The sequence below is a fragment of the Lineus longissimus genome, chromosome 7, assembly GCF_910592395.1.
Source record: "Lineus longissimus chromosome 7, tnLinLong1.2, whole genome shotgun sequence".
In the NCBI taxonomy this organism is placed as follows: Eukaryota; Metazoa; Nemertea; class Pilidiophora; order Heteronemertea; family Lineidae; genus Lineus; species Lineus longissimus.
In genome coordinates, this window is record NC_088314.1 from 11,516,423 (window position 1) to 11,531,176 (window position 14,754).

General features: G+C 39.7%; 1 protein-coding gene across 1 annotated transcript in view; it reads left to right on the forward strand.

Moving 5' to 3' along the window:
• The window catches only part of LOC135490653 (carnitine O-palmitoyltransferase 2, mitochondrial-like), a 221,037-nt gene that overhangs the window by 195,531 nt on the left and 10,752 nt on the right, over positions 1 to 14,754 (forward strand). Inside the window, exon 14 of the mRNA XM_064775962.1 lies at positions 11,411 to 11,599. Coding sequence (XP_064632032.1) covers positions 11,411 to 11,599 — 189 coding nt within the window. The remainder of the gene's footprint in view (positions 1 to 11,410; positions 11,600 to 14,754) is intronic.

The window sequence follows — 14,754 nt, forward strand, 5'->3', positions numbered from 1 at the left end:
AAAAAGACAAAAATGATAGCCTAGCCCTATATAGGCTTAGAGTATAACTCAACAGGCCCTCATGATTCATTTGATGGACACCTTATTTGATAGTACCTCATCATTAAATACAATATATCCTGTTCTGTCACATGTCGTAGACGATGGACAATTTTCAAAATGTAGTACACCACTCGCTCATCTTTAAGCCCAGCTCTCGGCTCACATCATGTGGGCACGGTTGGCTGTTGAGTGTTATGGTTCAGTCTGTGAGACTAATTTAAAGAGGTTACACTTTTATTTTGAATTGGAAAACAGCCCACAGGACTGACTTTTCACTGAGTAAAAAAAGTGTGCCCTTCGAAGGTTATGTCTCTTTCTGGATTTGCTTTCATAGATGCCTTGTTCAGGATATCATCTGGCAAATGCCTGATCAAGCACAGACTGTAATCGGTGGTGTACATTTCCCCGTCTATGTCACCCTTTTTTATTCAGTCAGTGTTAATTTCTCTTCTCTTTTTTTACAGATTAACTGCTGTTGGTTTTTGCAAGAGGAGTCGTTGGCACTTTTCAAGTCCAGTAAAGCACTTGCTGTTCCCACATCAGAGTAAGGTGTGCTTACTCGTTTTACTGCTTTCCATTCCCGGAGAGCGTTATCAAATATCTGCCGCAAGGCATCAAATATCTAACGCACCAATAAAGTTCATTTTGTTAACCAACTCTTTTTATCTTCTTTTCCTAACATACAAAAAAGACCATCCCAAACATTTGGCTGCATCCACTTCATCAATGTCCAGACAACAGTTGGTTCATTTGACCATTGTAAAGCATCAGGCCCCACCTCACAAAATACACTGTAATAATTATGTACCTTGTGTCCATGTGCATGTTATTAATTCCACCTACGCTGCATGAAGACAAGGACTCTACTCTTTGACGTCACCACACAACTCATTGACGTCATCATACACCCCACTACTGCAACAGCAATAGAAATTACTTTACGTCATAATAGCAGGGTGACGTCAACTCAGTACTTCAGCATGCACTGATGTAGCAAGAAGGTATTTCGCACCAGCACTTCTGCGTGCTAGACGTTACAGCTTCACGTTGCCTCATGATAACAGGGTACCAACACACACTTGGCCCTTGCCTTCACCTATCCATTTCAGCTGAGTGCCAGGCCCTTGGGCCTCTTGTAGGCTATATCTTATGAACGCTGCTAGCTAGAATCATGAAATTTCTATTGTAGATTTGTACCTCGGAGACTAAATTTCAATGTGATTTGATTCAACGATTGTCACCAGGGGGCCAAACCCTGAAACACAAAAAGAGCTATCTCTCCTGAACTTATGACTGGATCATTTGTAAATATTCATCATTACAGTAAGGATACATGACATAATGCCCGAGATTTTGGTTTGACGTACTTTTCAAGGTCAAAGTTCGCTGAATCATTTGAACTAGAAGGTTCTAAACTAGTGTGGACATGTATCTAAGGACCCTCTACTCTACCCAAAGTATTTGGCCCGCTCGGACATCTTAGTACGTTTTCTTACTATAACTATGTGACCCAGGTCATTCTAAACTTGTACAAAGATGCCTCTAGGCAAATCCTTCCCAAACGATCAATTACAGTCTGGATTTGATTACAAATGTGGCCACCAGAGGCAAAGTTTAAATAATCATGTATGTCTATTTTTGTCAAAACTAGGGCTCTGATGTTGTTCATATGTGGTGTGAAGGAAGCCACATGCATCTCCCTTCCACCTCAATAGGTGAGCACAATGGCCTTGGCCGTTTTATCTTCTCTTTCGAAAAAAACTGTGGCACCTTTCTTTACCACCAGAGCTATGAACTTGAAACTTTGTACAATGATTTATCACAAACCATACAGTTGTTGATTTTACCTACTTTTAAAGGTCACAGGTCAAATGGCGTCAATTGGCTGTTTGAGTGTAACAGTGGCCATTTTTCAACCGTCAAAGATGTGAACTTGAAATTTGTTACACATGATTCTCTGTGTCACATAACCTCTGACACCGATTTTCAGTTGGAACGTATCCTTCACTCGGCCACCAGGGGGCCAGAAGTGGTAATCTGAAAAGTGTGATATCTCTCTGAGTGACTCGTTTTCGATAACATTTTTACGGTAGATTCTCCTTGCAAGGATACATCACAAATCATATGGGTTTTTGATTTGACCTACTTTTCAAGGTCACAGAGGTCAAATGGTGTAAATTGGCCATTTGAGAGTGACAATGCACTTTTTTTGTAAGCTATAAAATATTAACGGTCCGATCTGATTGTCAACTTGGCCACCAGGAGACCAAAACTAAAAACAGGTAAAAAGTTCAATATTTTGCTTATTCGTGACTTGTTTTCAATGGTATTTTTGTGGTAGGTATCCCAAGCAAGTGTCAATGAATTAATATTAGACCATGCCCTCATACCTTCTACGCCATTCTTAAGTCATTACGCTATCGGGCTCACGTGATGCAACAAGGATGTCAACACAGAGCATAGATGACGCTTGGTCAATGGCACTTGGATGCTTGCAGCATGGTGAGCAAGTGGTGTTTTAACAGCCAGGATACATCACATGTCATACTGACTTGGTTTGACCTATATACTATATATGTAGCAGGATGAATTATCGTTGATCTCACTCGGAGCTCCACTGCACTTAATCCTGTTAATGCTTCCCTTTAAGCCAATGTGAATTTGTAATTTTACTTTTGTCGAAGCCCTGAGTTTCTATTTTTGTAATTGTCCACATTGGTAGTTTTCAATAAAAATCGATATATATATGAATTCCTAACGACCAAATATCTATATGGTGAGCACAATGGCCCCTGGCCGTTTCATTTTTTATATGTACAGCTGACCAAGTCAGCGGAGCTAGTCAAATAGCTATTCGAGTGGTGTCGGTTCTTCCATCTATCCATCAATCAGTCCGTAGACAAATTGGGCATTTTGTAACAGTAAGGCCTAGGCTCTTCAAATCAGGGATGAACAGACAATGATATGCTTCTGACAGAAAATTCAGGGCGATTCGACTGAAATTCGGCTCATCAGGGGGCAAAATGCGTAAATTACAAAACAATTTGTTGTCCCTTTATTCCAGCAGATGGAAGCTTGAAATAAAGTTGAAGAGATCTGCATGATATTAATAGAAATAGATTAGTTTCGATTTATATCACTTGTTGGCGGTACTGAGCAAAATGTTGTTTGACCCTGGTTTGAATTTCCCGCCCCGAATTGACATACATTTGCATCCCTGCTAAAATTGGCTGCCATTATCGCCAAGTGTGCTGGATTCGCTCCACGCAGTGTATATGCTGATGTACAGTGACTTTCGAACATGGAAGCTGATAGTGGTAGAGAGAATTATGCTGCAGATCTTGACTTTTGGCATTGTGCAAGTTTGCTTGCCTGCTGAAGACATTTTTATTTCGACCGGATTATTTAGGTAAGTCACAAATTTTATATTTTAAACAGTTTCTGAAATTGATTATGGTACGAAACTGAACACATTCATAGAAAAGATGCTGCACAGTTTGTTTATATGCTTCGTCAACGACGGGTTCAACCCAATTTGGTAAAAACAACCTTGGAATCAAGTCGACTTTCTTTTCAAAAAATTGAGGCGACGAACTCATTATTCAGTGACTCAAGTCACCACTGTAGAAATGTATAGTAAATACATCATTACAAACGGAGTGTCATTGCGCAGATTCAATGGAAAATGTTGCCTCTTTCCACAGCTTGTTTTTCTAGTCAAATCTCTTACTGTCCATCCTTGATGATTCAGCAATCAATATATTTAATTATTTCACAATTTCACCCACTATTATTTAGATATCAAGCATTTCATGGCCCGACAAAACTGGGTTTAATTTATGCACAAGCAGATGAAATGAGTCACAGTCTAATGATACCTTAAGTTGTCAAAATGGCGGCAGTATCTGATCTAAAACGATGTCAAAGTCGTCCGGCTCTAAAAGTTGGATTACTCAACAAATAACTCTTGTCACATGGCAGAACTACTGTGAATAAACAAGACATCGCTCTGAAGTCATCGGATAAGGTTGACAATCTAAATAAACAGCGCAATTGACGATCTACTCAGGAGACTTGAAATGTCAACAAACAATGCGATACAAACATGCACACTGTACATAACGGGCCGATTCACCCCACTCTTATTATTATATTCTTCCTTGATCATGAGTTCCTACGTTTACCTTGATCAGAATCATAAGCGCCTTATCAGTTGTTGTTGGTCATGTATTATAAAACTTGGGTATCAAAATTTTGAATGTTTTCTCATGTTTTACAGGAATGATCTGGAGCTGCATTTGAAAGTTTTTGGTGACCACATCACATATGACCGAGAAAGAGGAGCCGAGCTACATTGTACACTCATAAACATAGAAGCATACGAACACCTTGCACCTCCCATCGAACTTCAGTGCTCACCCGCACGATCATTAGAAGAACCAGTCAATCCCAATATTTCATTAATTTTCTCTGTAATACTTACCTCAAAATAGATTAAATAAAGAAAACAGGTTTCCAGTGATACCAAGCATCCTGGGTATGGTAAGTTGGTACATTGAAAACCTGTATTTCTTTTCACGGTAAATCGCCTGGGATTTTGGTGTCACGATGCGCAAAACCTCTTGGGATTGAAAGAGATAAATTGCCAAAAATATCAAGTTGAAACTTATGCACTCATAAGCAGCACATAGTGCACCCATCCATTCAGTGGATTCCCAACAGAAGTTTTAAAAAATTTCAAAAGTGTCATCTATGTTTTGATCAAAAATACCCATCAAAATACAACTGTTTCATTTTGCCTTTATATCAATGCATAGAGCTTATCCAAAGGACTCATATACTGTAATGTGGTTGAATTATATCGAAAAAAACCAAAAAATTAAAAAGCCACGGGGCTTGAAAAATCCACATATTGTCCTCAGTTTACAGTTTCTTGTCAAAGTCCAAAAATTTTACTGTAAGGTGGCGCCATGTGTGGTTATTTGATCCATAGGCTTTTTCAGAAGTAAGTACTATTTTCCTTAGGGCGGCTGTGCAAAGATTTCATTTTTTTCGGCAAAGTTAGATTTTTTTCTTCAATCAAACCAAGGGACGAACACATCCTGGTTGCCAGTTCGGAAACGGATTGAGTTTAAATTGATGGTGTTCACATTCAAGGATGTGAACGGCCTGGGACCTCTCTACATCGACAAACTTATTTGTTCGTACACTACCGCCCGATCACTCCGTTCTGAGGCACATCATCTTCTTATCGAGCGTCCATTCCGGCTGGTAACATTCGGGGCAAGGCATTCTCAGTGCATGCTCCTCGAATGTGGAACTCACTAGGCCATGACCTGAGGAAAGAAACCGACTCCATCACCTTCCAAAAAAACTTGAACATTTTCCTCTTCCGCGAGCATTTTGGAGTGTGAGCGCTTTTGAACATTGTATTCAGTGGGGAAGGCGCTATACAAAAGACAATTTCATTCAATTTCATTCATTCATCCTGGTGAGAGATTGCAAATTACGTAAAGAAATGTGTCTCCGATGGAGTCTTTTGATGATTTAGGGTGAGTGGGTCTGAACAGGTGCTGATTTTTTTCTAATGGATATTTTTTTCAAGTGAAATTTGGCATCTTTTATGATACATAACAAAATAAAGCTTGAAGATTTAATCAAAATTCGTCCAGTAGTATATAGAAAGAAATGTCACAATCAATGCACTCGTCAATGTAGACCAATAAGATACAAAAACGTTACTTGTGTAGTGTATCGGCCCTTAGTATCGTATAGACTATTGCACGGTCAAGGAAGATTAATAACACAGATATTCGTATGAGAGCTTTGTTTCATCCATCCTTATCTGGCCACAGTGAGAGCCAATCTCCTCTACAGAAAGTACCCCTTGGTTCACTTGGTAGCATGATATAACAGAGCCTGGCATGAGACGGTACAGAATGTTCCTATTGGCTGCTACCAGTGAACCTAATACATATTCAAATGTTACACTTGTAACCATGCTTACTGACATGTGACAGGGTCTGAAAATCCTCTTGGATCCCAAAATTGGATTGAAGAAAAAACTAACTTTAAAGCTCAGTAGTTTCTGCGTAGCTGACATTTACATATGAAAAAGCTTAGAATTCTAATTTGGTGGGAAGAGGTGCCTAGGCAACCTCCTTTAGTCCTTACGATAGCTACATGAAAACACCCACTAAATTTACTAAGAACAAACATCGAAGCTGTTTAACACAAAATTACAAAGACATACCAGCAAATTACCCTTGGTACATGCATGTTGAGTGGGGAGTTCAAGAACAACAAATTATTGGCCGACACCTCTGTAATTATTATAGTTCATGCATGGTTACCCTCCCTTGGACATGTTAGAGAAGAGTTTACCAGCGCTACTGGTGAAACCGATTGAATTCGCATTGAGAGTGATCAGGTTAATTCGTATTATTCGTATTGAACCTTGTGTCTTAACAGAGTAACTTGATACATTTTAGCTTATAATCCGCTGCAGTTCCCCTCTTCATGTTACATGTAGCATTTAGCTCCTTTTAGAAAGCTTTGTAAGAAGGGTTTTTAGAATTACAAGAGAACTAAGACTTACGACCAAGCAAAACAAGTACAATTGTTTGTGTGGCCTAATGGAAAAAGGGGCGAAATGGGAAAAGGGGCAAAATGAGAAAGGGTGAAGTGGGAAAGGGGCGAAGTTGCAATTGGGCCAATGCAACGGTCAGTGATAACTCTGAACCCCCCTGTCAGGGATTGACGCTAATGCGAGGCCAAATTAGCGTCGATTCCTGAGGATTCAAAATATTTCCGGCTGTCGAATTTCTGACCGACTGAAAAAAGAATTGCGTCGAATTTCCGTTGAATGTCTGAAATAAAAATAAAAAGGCATTGGTGAATTTTTGTCGACAGAAGTCGAACGGGCGTCGCATGCCTGACAATCGCCAACTCGCCCGATCATGTTTTTCAGCCTCGATTTTGATTTCATGTTGCCGCAGAGTGGTGACAGGTTAGTGCCGAATGGGCAATTCTTTTCAGGAATTTCCCGTCTTAAATCAATAGTGGATTAATTTCTCTGGCAGCATCATCGGCCTATCTTGTAGATTGTGTTTTTGGTTAACAGTATCACCATGAGCTTGATTAAACATGCAAAAAAACTATGATATCTGGGACTGCCGCTTTGAGATTGAGGACGGACACCATGTACCTTTTATGTTCAAAAGCTTTAACCATAAAATGATATACCTGTGAGTTTGTGGTGAATTCCTGGCGTTCAGTGCTCTCACAGGTGAAAAAAAGGTGACGTTCTGAACCTAACTAAAAGAGGAAAGATTGAAATCCCGGAGCGAAGAGATTTTGTTCCGGGTGAATAAGCGTCCATTCCTGGACGTCCACTTTTCTTCCAGCTAGGTGTTGCATTTATGGCGAATGTCTGACGGGAGGGGGAGGGGGTTCAAAGTTCTAATTGACCGCTGCAGAATAGGGAAGGGGCGAGATGGGAAAGGGGCAAAATGGGAAGAATTTAGGGAAGAATTGGGAAGAGGCGAAATGGGAAGACACCCCCTTAACACCATTCCCCCTTCCCCCTCACTGGTGGAGTGCCCTTTTGACAACATCCCCCACTTCCAGAAAACGGTTCCTTCATATGCCATTCAGCATGCCCAGTGATTAGCAATTGGCTGTGGTTTAATCTGGTTACTCTAAGGTTTTATCCCCTCCGGCTCGTAGAGAAACACAGTCAGGTACATGTTATGTAGATGACGTCACAGAAAGAATAAGAGTGCTACCCCAGTACCGGAAGTGAGTGACAAAGACTAGTCGCGATTGAACGAACAGGAAGCACATACATATAATGTATATTCACGTAAAAGTTACGTATAAAGGTGCTACTTGCGGCCACCAAAGACACTTGTTTTAAATGATGTTAACAAAATATATACATGACTATGAACGCATGTGCTCGGCTCATTGCAGGTCTATGCCGATACATAGTTTATAACGATTCATCACTGCTTGTGACACACACAGTCAAGCGTTCTTTCCATTAGTTTAAAACGTGGAAAAATCACATAAAGTCGAATCCTTGGATTTAGTCCAAATGGAAACAAAGAAAACACAGAAGCAAACGTTCTCCTAGTCTTTACACACCACAGCTGTGTACACGAATGGGCAGAGTTTAGGAAAACTCAGATAGAAATGAAGCTGTGCGCTTACGTAAGAAGGTAAATGCGTAGTCCTAAAATTAAACCGTGTCTGTAAACAGATCTCGCGATGGTTTCCACTAAAGGCCAGCACCATACAGGTTGTGACAAAAATAACGACCTTGTGGCAGTATGGACAAGGTATCCCACCACACAACACAACAGACGAAGAAGGTAACGAGAAAGTAACTTTAATACAACTAATAATAACACGTCTTACTTCTATAGTGGTACAATATAAACTAACTTTACACTACACATAATGTATACTACACAAGGGTTAACCCTTTGACGCCGTAACGTAAATCTGAAAAATAGCCTTTTTTCAGGATTTTTTTTAAAAGGACTAATTAACCAATGTACTTGTACTTTTCAGTTATAGAGAGATACTGATTTACTCTTTAATTAGCAAATTAGTTTTGAAAAATCGTTTGTTCATCTTTGAATTGTATGAAAATATGGGAACAGGCGGCACTGTGTACAGTTCCTTAAAGCATAGATACTTTTAAATAGACCTCCAGACGCATTTCGCCTCATTTATTTTGCATCGCAAAGGCTCATCACTGGGGTTACGATGTAAATTGACGGATGGTTTTTGTTCAAGTGACAGGTCTGACGTCGCTGGCTACTGTGCTTGTTGTGGCAACGTTACGTTGGTTGTGAAGCATTGCTACACTGTTGATAACGCCGGCGTCACGAAGCTGGCCTCGGGTGTTTTCGGAAACATTCGTGATGTATTTTTACGGAGCAGGAACCACATTTGAATATGGCTGATAAAAGACGTGATATTAACTCACATGACAATGAATGTCCGTTCCTATTGATCAGCATAAAATCCCGACTTGGTCGTGGCATTAAAATCCATGAGACACAGGATCATCTCCGTGATGATGCAAGTTCGCCGTCCAAAAAAGACAAGGTATGAAAATATGGGAACAGGCGGCACTGTACACAGTATCTGATTCTTCACTTGGCCATCAGGAGGCCAAAACAAAAAAGGGGAAAGTGCAATATCTCGCCTATTAGTGACTTGTTTTTGATGATATTTGTATGGTAGTTACTCTAAGCAACGATACATCACATGTCGTAACGACTTTGGTTTGACCTATATACTATACATGTAGCATGTTTCTTAACCAGGCAAAAAATTCCAAACCACCAAATATCTATACGGTGAGCACAATGGCCCTAGGCCATTTCATTTGTGATCTCAGCCCCGAGAATTCAAATGAATCCTATCTGCCAATTTTTTAAAAGGTTTGGATGTCAAGATGAATAGAATAAAATCCACAAAAATCTTCAAGATGCAGATAAAAATTTGATAAGCTGATTTTATTAAACATCAATGTGGAGCCAATGCAGCTTTCTGGGTGATTATTTTTGTTTGATTTCATTGTATTTCCTCAAGAAAAATGCTAGAAATCGGTGAATTTTCTAGCGAATTTTGAACTGAGGATATCAGCACTTTGACAAAAGCTGGCAGGAAAGTGACAAACTAACAGGGACAAAGGTTGTTTGATCAACCAGGTATTTTTGTTTTCTTTAATATTTAGATCATTGCTTGAACTCTGTTTATTTCCGGCCTGATCTGATACGTACATCTAGGTTTTTAGACAAGTTTGTTAACTGGTAGTTCACGACCCGGGTTCACAATGCATTACACATTGTTACATGAGATAGCATGAGTTGGCCACTTGGATTCTTGGTTGATGTATTCATTTTCATATACTCTACCTCGTACTTTTTGGCTCAGGGTGTAGCTGTGAAGCGAAAGGATTTTGGGAACTGATTTCATCATGAGCACGTTAGGTTTGTGGTTATGAGATATTTTGTATCAAAGGAAGATATATGTACTTCTCCCACTGCACCGTTTCTCTTTTCAGTGATGAATAATCAATTCAAACTACCTTTCATTGATTTCTGGGAATTATTGTTTCACTTCCCAATTCCCTGTTAAGCCTCGTGTGGTGATCAAGATGGCTGCATGCTGAGTCTGGATTCTATCCATGCATCTACTGGGCAGGTGTGTCTGAAACTGTTTTTCAACGGATTTTGAAGGTCCATACTGCCTTATCTATTTGCCCCAAGGTTGTACCCATGCATCAATTTGACTGGTTTTTCACAACCTGAACTTCCGAGGAATTGATACAAAGGTCCAGACTGCACTTACTAGTTGTCCTATTATGGTGTGACCATGCATCTCTTTGACTGGTTTGTCTCATGCTGAACTTCAACGGGTGATGTAAAGGTCTAGACTGCAGTAACTGGTTGTCTACTGGTTTGTGTCTGTTGAAGGAATCATGGCAACAAGAAACTTTTACTCTCTGTAACAACCTTCAACTTGTAATCACACTGATTACATGAAGTTATATGTGCAATCAGATGGACCGAACAAAGCTCCGCTTTTTCTTTTGATTTTGCAAGCGGCCGTCTTGGAAACCATTTTTAGCTCAGTGTTGTGACGGAATATTGATACGAACTGCCAGGAAAGAAAACTGTGCTACCACACACTTATCTCTAAGATAACAAAATTGACATCAATGACCAAAACTGTTCTCCCAATATCCACTGCAAATGACATGCAATAACATTACCCGAGGTGAGCACATGGTCGCTGGACCATTTCATTTTTATCGAGGCAGAGTCCTAAGGAAGCTTTTCAAGGCACTTTAAGTGCATTTAGTTTCGATACCAGTGGCGCCACATGTGAGCAAACGGTCAAAAATCAGGTTAAGATATTCAAGAATTTTGATGGATGAAAGGCACACCACTCCGATTTCTTCACTAACTGTGCTATAAATATTCTTTTGTTATTCTTATCATAACACTCTTCCGGGACAATTCGAATTTCAATAGTTTACACCAGCTCATCAAAAACAAGTGCAGAGCTAAGTAGTCCTGTGTACATTCAATCACATGACACGTGATGTAACCATAATTGGAACCATATTCCATTCACTGACAACAGGTGAGCACATGGCCCCTGGCCATATAATTTGCCTTCAAAGGTTGAGTCAGCCTATGTAAGTGGGGTCTCTTCCATGATCCATCATGTCCCTGGATCATGATGTCCAAGTAAATTCAGCATGTGATTGGAACAAAATTGCTGAATCATAGATGAATTAATCATGTACCATGTACAAACACATTTTTTTTCTTCTGTTTAGGTCAAGGATTCGACCGCCATTTGTTTGGGTTGAGGAAGATAGCTGAGACTCATGGGAAGCTTCCTAATATCTTCAATGACCCAGCATATGCCTATATGAACCATTGTATCATCTCCTCATCAACACTCAGTAGTCCTGCTGTACAGCTTGGAGGCTTTGCCCCAGTCGTCCCAAATGGTTATGGTGTTGGTAGGTACCAAAACTAGTGTCCTTAATACAGCGGGTGTCATAAGGCGGGCGTTAATTGTAACAAACTGATCGAAAACCTATGAGAGAGGGAGGCAAACACAACACACTTTGCTCAACACAGCACAAATGTAACAAATGCAACACATTCTAGAGAGCCTTGAATTTCCATGTCAACCACAGAGACATTACCAAACACAAGCCCATTCAACCGGTAGGCCTAAGAACTACAAACAAAATGACCCACTTAATTTATGAATGATTTGCCCAAGACCATCACTGAATTTGAAGAAACAAAAAAAGAATTCTCATTTTTCTTATCAGTCATTCACCTTTTGAATTTTATCTGGGCCATTTCCCTTTAAGTGAAACATGTAACATGTAACTGGATGTTCTAAAAATGTTGTTCATTACAAATCATGTCAGTTCCCTAACAAGAAAACATGTGACATTCAAAACTCCCACCAATTCTGACCATTGGTTGCCTAGTTAAATTAGCTAACGTCAACTGGAAAAAAACATGTCAAATGACTTTTTGAGAAGTTCTAAAACTACAAGTTTTATTCTTTGGAAATACTAACAATAATATTTGCTCGTTTCAAAGAATTTCTGTGGGCATTTTTTCAATTCTATCGACCATTCGATAACTACATGATGCCAATATGTACTCCATGTGCTACCTAAACTGTATAAATAATGGCCAAACAGCCTGCCATGGCCCTGCAGCACATGGCCTGTTCCTTTTATTAAAAATAAGCACCATATAAATATCTCATCAAATGATGAGCCAAATCATATATAACTGGTGTCCTTGGAAAGAGAATTTCATCAGCTATCGAGTAAATAGTGAATCAATGCTAGTTTTATGAAATGCATTAACAATAAAAGAAAGACTTTGTCAATACAATGGTCATTTTGGATTGGTTCAAAGGCTAGAATGTGATGATAAAAGTATAACACTTGACCCGATTTTACGTCTTGTGTCTAAATATCACAACCATTTTCAGCAATATTATCATTAAAACGATCATTATAGCACTTAACCCTTTGATCCTCAGTCCCCAAACAGTTTCATGTGAGCAATGTTCACCACAAATGCACCCCTGTACATGCCAGCCACAAAAATTCCATAATATTCATCAATAGATCCCTAACTCGCCGGAAACCGGCCTTAATTTCATTAGTTTAGAAGAGATGGCAATGATTTTCCTGAAGCAGAGCTGCCAACCCTTTACGGTTTTCCGAGCATGAGTCTTGCGCAAGTCACATATTTACACCTTTTTCGAATACATCATAATGCATACAGTCTAGCATGCGACCGTTTGCTTTTGCGTTGCACTAGACTCTCTCTGACGTCGATTTTCGCTATTATTTCATGAGACTTTAAAGAAAAAGAAGTATTTTCTAACTTACTGTGTTTGCAGTTGATGTTTATGCGGAGATCGGACTTCATTAGTTCTTCTAAAGGAACACAAAAACCTACTGAAAGATGTGATAATGGGTCATTTATGTGTTCCTGAAAAACCCTCTCAAAATACGGAAAAATTGACAAATTCGGAGGGAAAATACTGAAGGGGCTATGTAGGGAGGTTGGCAGCTCTGCTGGAGAGTAGGTGGGTGATTAGGGCCAGATAGGAATATATAGACAAAACTCAGTGGCCGGATATCGGCCAGCAAGGATCTAAAGGGTTAACGTTAAAAAAAACAGGGTACTTTACACTCTATTAAAACACACGTTCAATAACTCTTTAAAATCTTGGTAGGTCGTTTTGTCCCTCTTAGTATTTGCCAGCTGATTCCACAGTTTTGGTCCCGCCACAGAAAATGCAGAAGAGGCAATCACTCACCGTGAGTGCACCTTGTTGCAAAGACCTTCAGCACTAAATCTAAGGTACCGCTCGGGGCAGTTTGTAAGGTAGTGAGGTGCTACATGACACAACGCAAACATTCAAAAACATGTGGTAGATTTTGAGGAAGCTCATGGAATGAGAAAAGAGGCGATATGCTCTTTTCTTTACATTTTGGAAACGAGACAAGCAGCCGAATTTGAACAGCTTGAACAAGTTTAGAGATATTCCCCACAGAGATGTGGTACATGTAGTAAGAGGCTTTTTCCTAGTTTTAAGCTCAGCTGACCAAAGGTCAACAGAGATTGTCTGATAGTTATTGAAAGTGGTGTGTATGGCAGTCAGATTGTCCATCTGTCCAACCTTCGGCTGTATGCCCAACGGTTTGAAACCGTAAAAGGCAGAGTCACGAAATTTGGAGTGAGGGCTAACTCTGGTGGACCTCTTATTAGAACCTAAGATCATCGCAATCTGACCTACTTTGAATTCGCCAGGTGGCGTCGACCAAAAAGGAATATGTCTGTTACCTGCAGTAATATAATTTTGAGATCATTGGCTCATCTTGTGAGCCTATGCGATGACGTGGCATCTCTCATTTTCGTCATCCACCGGCGGCATATGTTGGCACGGCACATTTTGTAACTGCTTTAGGTCTAGACTTAAAACTTGGTACACATGTACTCTTGGGCCCTGGGGTGATTCACACTAAATTTCTTTCCAAAAATATTCTTAGTTTGGCCACCAGGGGGCAGAACACATGCAATAGGACCCGTGATATTAGTTGGATTTTCAGCTAGAAGGTTCAAAACTTATGACGACATGTCTCTATTCTACCCCAAAAGTTTTGTGCTCGCTCGTATATAAAATATCGCCACCAGGCAGCCATCTTGAAAAGTAAACAAAGTCCTATTACTCCAAAACTAATGATCTAAGTGCCTCCAAATTTCATGTGATTATGTATCTATGTACTTTTAACAATATCCTAACTTTCAGTCTGATCCGATGACAATATGGCCGCCATCTTGAACATTAAACAGAGTTCTATTATTCTGAAACTAATGATTCGATTGCAATCAAATTTCATGTGATTATATATCTATGTGCTCTCTACAGAATCCATGATTTTTAGTCAAATCCGATAACCAATCTGGCCAGCTGGGGGCCATCTTGAAAATTAAACAAAGTCCTATTACTCTGAAACTAATGTTTGCATTGCAACTGAATTTCAGGTAATTTTGTATCTATGTAATCCAATTGTTCGAAAAATATGGCCGCCAGGCAGCCATCTTGAAAATAGAACAAAGTCCTACT